The sequence below is a fragment of the Tuber melanosporum genome (assembly GCF_000151645.1).
Source record: "Tuber melanosporum whole genome shotgun sequence assembly, scaffold_70, strain Mel28".
NCBI classification, from domain to species: Eukaryota; Fungi; Ascomycota; class Pezizomycetes; order Pezizales; family Tuberaceae; genus Tuber; species Tuber melanosporum.
In genome coordinates, this window is record NW_003299118.1 from 466,670 (window position 1) to 478,418 (window position 11,749).

The 11,749-nt window shown below is 45.8% G+C and overlaps 1 protein-coding gene across 1 annotated transcript; it reads right to left on the reverse strand.

Moving 5' to 3' along the window:
• Nucleotides 1–8,420: 8,420 nt before the first annotated feature.
• On the reverse strand, nucleotides 8,421–10,936 carry GSTUM_00010562001 (uncharacterized protein; the record flags this gene model as incomplete). Its single annotated transcript, XM_002841385.1, has 6 exons — nucleotides 8,421–9,927; nucleotides 9,996–10,150; nucleotides 10,207–10,262; nucleotides 10,349–10,374; nucleotides 10,403–10,627; nucleotides 10,731–10,936. The coding sequence occupies 6 exons, from the start codon at nucleotides 10,934–10,936 to the stop codon at nucleotides 8,421–8,423; spliced, it is 2,175 nt and encodes a 724-aa protein (XP_002841431.1).
• Nucleotides 10,937–11,749: the final 813 nt, after the last annotated feature.

Genomic DNA, 11,749 nt, shown 5'->3' on the forward strand with positions numbered 1-11,749 from the left:
CATTTGAGCTAAATCTTTTGCAAGTACATCAGCTGTTCCATGCCGTTCAGGGGTTTGTCCCTGTCTGAATCTGGATGGTCCTCCTCTACATTTTCCTCCGTTTCCATCATCATCTCCATCATCACTCCCATCGTCCAGGTCGCCGCCCGGTATTAAAGAAATAAGAGGTTCTCCTTCTCTCTGTTTCCCTTTGTCTCGAGGAGGGATTTCCTCAGGTTCCCCCCATTCTGCGGTCTCTTCCCATTCTTCTGGGACTGATTCTAACATAGCGTGCCGACCACCTGCTTGTTCACTATCTAGTGCCTTAAGCTTATTAAGAACTAGTGATAGGGTATCGGATATGTGGGCTTGATCCTTCTAGATGGTGCGGGTAAAGTCGCTATAGCGTTCTGAGTCCCTTTCTTGCCGTGCGGCCAAATTGGATATCAAGGTTCGCATTGCGGTATTTTGTTGGGTCTGTTGTGCTCTGAACTCTTGGAAAGCGCATTGCAGTATGAGGTGTCGTTCTAGAGCTTATTGCTGCAGTTGGATGGTTACCCCTTCGTGATGCTCTTGTCGTGCATCTTGTGCTGCCAATTTTGTGGCAATCTCCCTATTGATCCTTTCTTGGATTTCTCGGACATTCGCTTCTACCATTGTACACTGACGTAACATAATAGCAATGTCATTGTCATGTATATCTTGTCCTTCCAACAATCGTTGATGGACTACTATCAGTCCTCCTACGTTAGCTTGAGAATCTGCTGATAGGGTGTCAAAGGCAATATTGGCAGTATCAATACTGGTTGATATGTCTTGTCGGATTTGACTTATGACAATTGCTACCCTAGCGGCAAGTCTTACGTGATCTGCTGCATGGGTATTGGGACGTGGTGTGGTAGATTGTGAAGTGGGAGAAGGGGCTCTTGAGGATGGAGGGACATTGTGAGCCCTGCCCTCTTGTCCTCTAATAGGTTTCCGAAGAGTGGGAGGGAGAGAGGAAGAGTGACTGAAACTTGTAGAGTTATCATCTCCCGAGGTATCAATTGGTTCTCCTGGAAGGATCTGTTTAGGAGGTTGAGTCATCTCTCTTGCTCGTTTGCAAGCTTCTTTTTCTTGTAAGCAGGCTATGAAGCCCACATTCTGGGAGGTTTCTATTTAAGTAGAATATGCGGCGGGATACTTAGTGTCCTGGCCGCGTCATGTGGTAGGAGGAGATAGGTTTTAATGGGAGTTCGGATGAGTTCTAAGTCTCTATGCTAGAGGTATAGTAGCAGAGAACCTGCCTCTAAGAGAGCTTTCTTCACTGGTATCCCAGTCAAGGAAGGGTTTCCAACTGAATTCTGGTCCATACCAGGTTTCGTATATTCTTTGAAATTGTTCCTCCGTAGGAATTAAGTTGGGGTCAGTATACCACGAAGGAGCTTCTTGTAACAGAAATGGTACTTCTGAAAGTTCAAACTGACTAGAAAACACTAGACCGATAGATGGCAAGTGTACCTTAGTCGGTGGTTCAAAAATTGAATTGGTTCGTGATAGTTCTTCAAGGGTATCTAGGCCAACTGTAATATCAATGGCTTCACTGAAAGTGTGAATCAGACCCATGCAAGTGGTAACCAATTAGAGAGCCTTGGTAACAAGGAGATCTAAAAATATACGGTTAGGCGGAGACAACTTGATAGAGTTCGAAGATGTCTAGGCCAATCGAGATTCATTTCTGTAGACAGAGATTGTCTAGGAAGGCTGGGACTTTGCTTGTTTTGTTTATTACTACTAGGCGCGAAGTAAAATAGGTAAAGTAGGGTAGAATCGTAAAAACAATATTATATTATTAAGGTCTCTTCTCCATTGCTTGATGATGTTTAAAGCTTGGCAGGTACTTCAATGTTTATATTCCGTATCTGAGTGTTTACTGACTACATCTATTTATCATACAACTATGTACTTCTTCAATCGTAATTCGCGACGTCAAGTTTTCTTCCAAGGTGTGAACACTTGTGGATCCTGAAAACCATCACACCCTCTTCAGTAATTATGATATTTCTTCTTAGGAAGTGTGCTGTCCCCAATAGTAATATTCCGATTAGCAGAGTCTTTAGACTTATGGCCTAGTTCTTAAGTCGAACTGAGTTGGCTCCAATTGTCTTCGCCATTGATAAAATGATCAGTTTTATCCATGGCTATATCTGCAAAGGTGGTCGTCATTACAACCATCGTAGGTCATCTGACTCCAATCCTTTGTAACTCCATACCCAACAGATAGATTTTCTTTGGATGACTTCCTATTAACTCACAGGAAGCTATTCCACTAGACTGGTAATTAATCCCTCAGTCGGCAACTCTTGGTTGCTCTCTGGGTAGTAGGTTTCAGTAACCATTGTAGTGTTAAGAATCATCCCATGGCTACGACATGTTCTGAAACCCAGTTGCAACATTCCGTGAAGTTCGTTGACTTCTTTGGTAGTGTCTTTTGGAGTTCTAGACTCTTCTGGTGGATGTAAATGTATTGGTCTCTAGTAGAGATCCTTTACCATTTGATACCATCTCTTTGTACGAAATCGTCCTGTTACTTATGGCTTATGCCTAAGGTGTCATGTCTTTGAAGCCAAGTAACCCTCTGAGTAGTTGACGGAATTACTCTGTTCCACTTCCCAGGCCTAGCTGAAGGTCCCCTCTCATATATCCTGCGAACAGGATCAGGTCAGACGGATGACAACGACGTATCTGGTGCTATTCTAACACCTTCAATTCTGTGGTAATATAGTCACAGGACGCAACTGAGATTAACATATATGATGACGCGCGGGCCCCGTAAGGGAGCCGGAGGGGGGTGTTGGAGACCAGAGATTCCAATTCCGAGTGGGATTACCCTACTTAGGGTGGTTTCTAGGTATCGGCTTCTGGTATTCCTAACAAAATGGGTTCAGATAGAACTATCTTCAATGTGGGAGAGGACGAGGATGCTGAGATGTCAGAATGGACAGGGTAAGACAATGCCAAATCTGTACTCGAAGAATGTACTAAATAGATATAGAGATGAAGAAAATTTTGGGTGGCCCAATTTGCACCTTGGAAGTTAGTGTATCAGGATCTCAAAGACTCACAAATCAGTAAGCTATATTCCAATTTCACTATCTTTACTAAGGTTAACATAGTCTTCTAGGGAGCTTGGTGAGCAGTTGAAACAGCTAAAAGGAGATCTAGAACAAATGACCAGGTACGACTTTCCCCTATGTATAGAGTCTCATAGAAACTAAGCATCCCCTAGAGCGCTTGTTGTTCTAAATTCCTACATTGCACAAATGATCCCATAGAACTTTAGTATCCATAATTGTCACGAATGTAGCTTGGCATAAAAAAGGTTTTCACGTGACACATGGTTATGAGTCACAGGTATGTTATTGTTTCACACATATGACTCATTCAAGTCATATGATTTGTTATGTGTGGAATTTGTGATGTTTTCATACGTGGCTCAAATATGAGTCATGGGACGTGCGTCTGGCGAGTATGCCTTACAAGTGTGTCTTACAGGTAAGCCTTATGCATATGATTTATGTTTCACACATGACCTCATTATGAGGTCATAGGTTTTACGCATATGACTCAGTCAAGTCATATGACTTGTTTATTGTGTTATGATTGGTTTATGAGTTTTTGCACATGACCTCGCTACGAGATCATAAGTTTTAAGCATGTGACCACTTTGGTTACATGATTAGTTTGTTATGATTTTGGTTTTGCACATGTGACCACTTTGGGTCACATGATTATGGGCGGGAAGAATACTATATAAGGAGACCGATATGGCTGAGGAGGATAGGTTCTTCACGCTTTGTTCTAAGTACATTTCCTACTTATTACTTTAATGAATATAAAACACCTTTACAATCTTTATCTTTATTGCAACATCATTGTTACGCCAAGAAAAGTTCTTCATGAAGAAGAGTGAGAGAAAGCTTACGATGGGCGTCTCCGATAGAAGACAAACGTCTTGTACTATTGGTAACATAGGCAGAGGCCTAGCGCTATTGTAAGACGAAGGAAGAAGAAGTAAGAGAAGAGAAGTATCGTTCCCTGTCACCAAGAACTAACCATCTGAGGAGGGATCGTTACAATAATGCTATCCACAAGACCAATACCCTACTGGCCGGTACTTTGGGATCCCTGAACCCAATCCCACAATTGTATGCTACTGTTGGGGACTCTATTTGAATCAGAATATGGGAATCACGAGAATTATGGGAATATAGGTATCCGATCTGATTAGCAACCACTCTTTCTGTTTGTTCTGCTTTTTTGTGGTGTGCGCTTCTTGGCAGGCTGGAATAGTTTCGTGCATTTTTTATTCTTCAATATTAGTTTTCCAGCCACGTCGTTTACTGCCCAGGCACTCTTCTACTGTGTAACCCATACTATACCTACCACAAAATGCTCTTTGATCGTAGTTGATCATAACCCGAATTTGCAGAAAACAAACAATTCTGCCTCAATTAGCTGATACTTGTACTGGCTCCGATGGATGTGAGTTTTATTCTAGATTAACAACGCAGCTTCAACCTAGGAATTTTAGCAGTTTGTTCTATCTTTATTCTACCTGATATTCCTTTATTGCTTCAATCTCATCACATATGCAAAAACGGAGAAGTAAGGAGTTACAGAAGTACAGTCTTCACTGAGGGTGTGACGAACAGGGGTATCTAGTAGGCAAAAATGAAATCATCAGTTAGGGTTACAAAAATGTGCTTTTAACCAACACTGGTAATGCTAATGAGATCTATGGGTACTACTCAAGCGGCCAAATTGAAATCAGAAAATGGCTAAGCGAACTTTGCAGTAGTGCCTTCCGACTTCAATTCGGCCACTTGAGTACTCGGGTGTAAGGGTATTTGGCGTACGGTTACACAAGTCTTCTCTTCCGGGATAGCACTCCCTCTTTTACCACCACCGCACGAAGACCACATAGCAGGTCACATTCATCCTTCACTACTCCCCAACTCATACAGGACAGTATATAAAAAAAAGTCTGAAACAAAAGGGAACTTGTGAGCAGAACCCAGCAGATGTGTGGCACCGCGAAACTACACGTGATGAGCATATTCAAGTAATTACGCTCCGTGATTCTGCGGGATGGGATTGGAGCCGAATTGGTCGGCACCTGAGTATTCATCGTCGGACATGCCAGTGGGTCAGTATATACCAATCTTACCATAGTGAAATATATTTAACAAACCTATAGATTTATAAGCAGGCCAAAGAAAATGGCACACCTTCGAATTCCCACCATTCCGGCCGTCCACCAATCTTTGACGAGGTCGAAAAGTATCGGTTGGAGGCCTTCGTAAAATGCAATGCCAGAAACCGACACCTTAGCTGGGATGAGATACGTCTCGAGATGGGCTATGCCTGTAGTCCACGCACAGTAAAAGGTGTGATGGAGTCAATAGGCTACCATCGACACGTTGCACACAGGAAATTTGCCATTCGACCAGCAAACCGTCCTCTCTGTGTTGCATGGTGTCGTGAACAATTAAATTGGAGTTACAAGGATTGGCTCCGTGTGCTGTGGACAGACGAATCGACCTTTTTGACCGCCAGCTTCAGGAATCATTCTTAGGTTTCACATAAAGCATGTGAGGAGTTTCATGCTGACTGCATTAATGAAACTTTTGAATCTGGGCGTGAGAGCAAGATGGTTTGAGGTGGTTTTTGTAGGACAATGCGGTCTAAGTTAGTTCTTATACCAAGTAAGGCTAAGGTTGATTCTGCATTATATGTGAGGAATATTATGATCCTCACCTGGTTCCCTTCTGGCATCGTTGTTGTGAAGAATATGGGTAGGTGACAGTGGTTGAGGATGGCGTGCCCGGTCACAAGAAATATGCCATTCAGTACCGGAATCTTAACCAAGTTGAAACTACCCATTGGCCAGCCCAATCTCCAGATTTGAACTTGATTGAGGCACTATGGCTAGATATGGAGAATGAGCTGGGCACGACATGGGGTAGAATTGGTGATATGGTAACTTTGGAACATGCTCTAAACACGGTTTGGAATGGAATTTCTACTAAGCGGTTAGAAAACCTTATCAGAACCATGCCAGACCGTTTACAAGCTGTCATTGATGCCGATGGGGGGGGGCAACTCCATATTGATTTCTGTATATAGGCTTCCTTTTTTCTTTAAAATTCATACTCATCGGATATCACTCATAGAACTCCCGACTTTCACACTGGACCCGACTTTTTGCCAACACCAGAAAGCTCTCACCAGATATCACTCGTATTTCCTAACCTGGTTTAGACTACATATAAATGCCGCAACCTTTTTTGGAAGTGGACCCGACTTTTGTCAACCCCCTAGTACAGTATACTCGCTTGTATTTGCCAAGAATACCTCCGGGAGCCGAATATTGGGTGAGGGCTACTGCAAAAAAAATATCGGCTGGCGGAAGTACTGTACTCGTACCCTTATCCCTGCCAAATGTCGAAAAAGTGAGTTTTTTAGAAAATTCGCCACCGGCAGGGGTAAGGTTTGAAGTGCCATACGATAGGGTATTCAATTGCCATTCGTGCTTCAACCTCCGCTTTCCCATTATTCGTGCACATTCTTACTGGTAGGGCGGAAGGGGATTGTCGATTGCGTGACGAGTCGAGTTTTGGCGACGAGAGGGGGCAAATTGCCATCTACAGTAGTGCATCCGACCGTACTTGTATATTATGATACCGCCGCAGCAAGGGTATTCAAAGTTGGAGGATAATTTAACCCTTGATCGCTTTACGATGTTGGCTAACGATTTGAGTGCGCGGGGGTGACCCAGAGCGGAGCAGAGCAAAAGCACAGAGGTTAAAACGGATATTTCGGATATCTACTGTAGCTAAGGGTCTGGTCTCTCTAGCTTATATTCCATATTCGCCAAAAGAAGCTCAAGGCCAAGTTTGATTTCTTGGCAGGGAAGGCGAACGATTGTTTTTTCGGAACGTGCCTCAATACACATTTTTTTAGTCTCGATTTAATAATCCGCCCGGGTGTGTTAGGGGAACGCTGCGGATTCGGTTCTTGCCAAAACCCGGATCCCGTTGGCCGAAAGAAGGCGCATCCGCAGCCTTACTGATATGATAATTGCGGCGAAAGCAAGGAAAAAAAAAGATCCTGCAGGAGGTGCGCAAATTGGATATACGGTAGTTGAGAAAGTGCAATGTTGCTGAGTCAGAAGGGGGGGGGTGCCATTTTTATCGCTTCATGTATTTTGTGGGTTTCTGAGCTCTGACAGGGTTTCCGTCAGAGCAGGATTCTGTGGCGATTATGAACTCTCCACTCGTTGTGTGTTAGGAAGAGTATCGTGTGGTAATGGAAAAAGCAGTGGCAAGTCAACTGATTTCTCTGTGTGCCAGCTTACGAGAGACAGCAAGCAAGCAAGGTAAAGGTACGGGAGAGAGGTTAAGCCTTTTTCCATGTTTTAGCTTTGAATGCCATTATTATAGAGGTTATAATTATGATGTTTTAGCAATAAGCATTAGGCTGCTACGGGTCGCAACGCTGACTTCCGATTCATACAGAATTTCGTTTCCAAAATACCTCATTATGCTGCAATTAGAACAATTACTGTCTCAACTCCACCGTGCCCTAGTGGACTGTGATACCTACGGTAGCGTGTCAGCACGAACACATACAACAACAGCACAGTGAAACACAGGCTTCCCTCCGCTGCGATCAGTTGACCGACATGGCGGTTACTATCGCCATTATCGCCACTATCGCAAACTTCCCTATCGCGCCAGGGAAGATCACGACGGTGATGCGCAGCGCTCTGCTGCAGCCCTACAACTACCATACCCATGCGCTGCAAGGTTGGCCGATAGCGTGGTGGCGGTGGTGAGACGTAAGGGGCGGGTTTCAGCATGCAGCGTCATACGGTGGTCTGGATATCAATATCATAATAATATCGTCGTAATATCATATCATGTGGTTTTGAGAAGGCGGGCGAAACGGGCAATGGAGATATGCACACTGAGTACCACCACGATGATGGCTAGTATGAGGAATGTGAGGTTTGAACGGTTTTTTTTTCTTTTTTCTTTCTTTCTTCGTAATCTCGCGTTATGGAAAATGGATAAGGCAAAACCATGTGCACCTAAAATAGAAAAGATGGAAAAAAGGTAGGAAGGAAAGGAAGGAAAGGAAAGGGAAAAAGAGGGGAGGAAAAAAAGAATAACCCTGTTTGTGGGATTCAAATTCAAACACCTGTGTAATGCCATACGAGTTCTTGGTCTGGGAATGGAAAGAGAAAAAAAGGGAGAATTGGGGAGAAAATGGAAAAGGAAAAATGCGGAAGAAAAAGAAAAAAGGGAGAAGGTGAAGGAAAGAGGAGAGGAAAGAGGCAGGGGAAAGGGGATCCAAAAAGTCCATGCGTGTAGCCAAGTTGTGCTCTTCGCACACTATCATTCTGCCCCGTTCGTTTCCGCCATCAACGGCCAGGTGGCCGATTGCCTCTGTGGGCTTCTGATCTTTGGCCTCTCCCTCCTGCTATTATTGAACGTCCCATTTCTAGTTGGCTTGCTACACCTTTCCAAGTTCCTACGCTTTGCCTCGCGGACGGTCTTCTCCAGGAGCGTATACAGCGTGTCCAAATCTGTGCATCTATCCCAATCCTTCAGCTGCCAGCAAAAGTTCCTCGTCAACTGGACGAGTGCCAAGAGGTCCCTATCGCTCTTGACCTTGCCCTTCGCGAACGCATGTCTAACCTCGTCAACGGGGGATATGTCCCCATTGAAGCTCTCTATCCTGCTGACCATGCTCTTCTGGAGACCTCTTGCATCGCTGATCCTGCGTAGGAGATGGGTCCAATGCGGGAGACTGAGGTCATCGGGCTTAGAGATAGGATTGGATTTTGCCGTTAGACAGAGTTGGCGAGATTTCTTGTCCTTGATGTTGTCTAGGTGCGCGCGGTGGCGGAGGTAGAACTCATGAGCAGCGCGGACACAGCATTGCTGCATTTGTTGGAAGTATTTACTCTGTTCTTCGCCAGAGAGGTGGGTGTGTTGTAGAGGTTCGCCGTCGGCTCCTAGCGTTAGCGCGTCGGGCTCCTCGTCGGAGTCGAGGTCAGTTCCGGATAGATCTCCACCATCACCTTCCTCTTGTACGGGCGATATTGCTGTAGGTATTTGTGTGGTAGCGGTTTTCTTCTTTTGACGTCTGGACCCTTCGCGGATTTCCAGAGTAGTTGTGGCACCAACGGTTGCAGGTTCCTCCTGGAGCACTGTCTCCGGACGGTGCAAGCCATACATATTCGAAACCCTGCCGGGGAATGGAGGGCCCCCGTTCCAGCTAGCCGACGGACGCGCAAAGGATTTGCTTCGGAGATTTTGTTGGATAATATCCAGTGCTTGAGACACTTGGCGGCGCTCCGTTGCAGTCGGCGCCAACGCTCGGTTATCCAATAGATCTCCGATGGCCCCAAGTTGATGCATGATGTGCGCGAACACTGCCGAGCTCAAACTCTGTGCACCCTCTGTATCTTCACCATTTGCTCCACTCTCGAGATGCCTACTCCCGGGCAGAGGGTATGTGGCCAGCTTCGGGGCTGGTCTGATACCCTCTGGAGGACTCGAAACCCCCGCCTCCCAGTCCAATACGATGTCCGTGATGTCGAAACAAAGGCTTGACTGTCGCTGAAATTCGCCCTGATGTTTCCGGACTGTCCACGAGTGTTTTATCATGTCTGTAGGAGGTTTGGTCATGCGATGTTCTTTGATGACATGATTGATAGCTCCCTCCTGTGTAGAGAAGGCCCAGGCACACCCCCGTGCGCAGCAAGCGAACATCTGATGAACCAGTTGGTGGCTTATCATGTCGTAAAGGCTAGAAGTCATAAAACGGTCGGGGCAATCCGGGAACACGCAGCGATAACCATAGCTTCCCACAGGTATACAGGTCTTTTTATGTTCCCTATGTCGTTGTAAGAAGGGTTAGCTTTGCGGATGCGACGTTTTTGACGCGGGGAATACTCTATGTACCTCCAAGACCTGCTATCCGTGAATGAGCCACCACAGCCATTCCGATAACATTGTAACTTGTTGCAACTGCCAGGCTGACATGTACCTGTAGAATATCCGGTTACCGTGACCGTGTTGCCGTTCGTCCTTGCCGGATAGTTGCCGCAATTGACAGCCTAGCTTATTAGAGATGATGGACATGAGAATCTCGAGAAGGCTATGGTGTCATTACTCTGTTCAAAATTCCGTTGGTCGGGGCCGTCCCATCTGTTCCAAGTGAAGGTGGAGCTGTTATAGCAAAAAAAAAAAAAAGGGTAAGCGAAAACCACACCGTTCCCTATGAAACGACATCGTGATAAGGAATTGCCACTCACTCATTGTAAAGCGATCTCGGGGTTGCCTTGACGGTAATGAACTACTGGCTGGACTCTCTGAGCAGTGTTGCTAAGTTTTGAGCGTCAAGAGGTGAGATAAAAATGAATATGGATGAGGAAGGGATCGAGGGTCCATAATAAGAGCAGCGCTGGACCCTTGTCAGAGCTATATAGAGAAACAGAGGCGAGGCTTCCGGGGGTGGTGGGGAGGAAGGGCGCTTGAGGAAGTTCCTCCACTCAGCTACCCGCGCCCGTCTCGATTTTTTTCTCTCTCTCCCCCTGAATTTTTAAACCCGGGACCCAAGTGGACCAACCACGTTCCGTTCCCTTCTGTAATAAGTTACCTTGCTTATGAGCACCAGGCCTTCGTCTACAGTATTACATTCCCGATTTTCCTTGCATATTCCGGGTGGTTGCGATATATTTTATTTTTTTCGCTCCGATGCCCCGACCTTTTGCCCAGCTCTGATGTGAGAAGTGTTGTCTAAAGATGGGATAATTTAAACAGCGGGGTGCAGAGGGATGGAAGGGTGGTGCTGACCAGATGGGGGAGGTCCCCCGATCTTTCGCCATCATCCTGTGGAACATTTTGCTTTCTCGAGAGTCGGCATCAATATCATACCTTTAAAATCGGCACGGAAAGCACTAATAATAATAATATCATGATAATCACAAAGGACCGTGCAGGGTGGGCACTCTGGTGCGACCGCATCCCGTAAGGTTCGGGAGTGTGTGCTCAATACGAGTACAGGACTGCCCTGAATACTTGGGTACGACATGTCTCCGCATTAAAGTACCGGCACCCCTCTTGATGCGAGATCAGATGGCCATTTACTTTGAAGCACATAGCACCTGAATGCAAGCTGCTTTTCTGCGTCGCCTAGGAAAACCACGTTGTTTTTTTACCCCTGGTTTGCTGTTTTCTACGCCGAAGGAGTGCGTGATAAACACCCTGCATTCCCTCCCTTCAGCACTCGAGTGAACTCGTTTCGGAATGACATGCTTTTTACCGCATGAGTATGATACACCACGGGACTTTCCCTTCGGCTATCGACTGTGGAGGCTGAGACACGTCGGAGTCTCTGAGGGTACCGGTATCCACAAACTTTGTCCGTCGTGCGCCAATTATTCGCTCGGCCCGGAGCGATGTTTATTAATAACTATCCACCACCGGCGAGGGCACTTTTGGAGGTTTCGCCATTTCGAGTTTGACCACATAAAGTGTCACTCGGGGACTCCCTGAGAGGGGCGGGATGGCCCCGGTGGCGACAGCCCTAATTCGGCAAGGGGTATTGGCGAAATACCCTATCCCAACTTATTGATACCCCTCCTATTACCTATCATGGGTGATTGGAGCGATAGGGTGCGCAAGGGTTAATCGTTGGGTTATTATCGTATTAG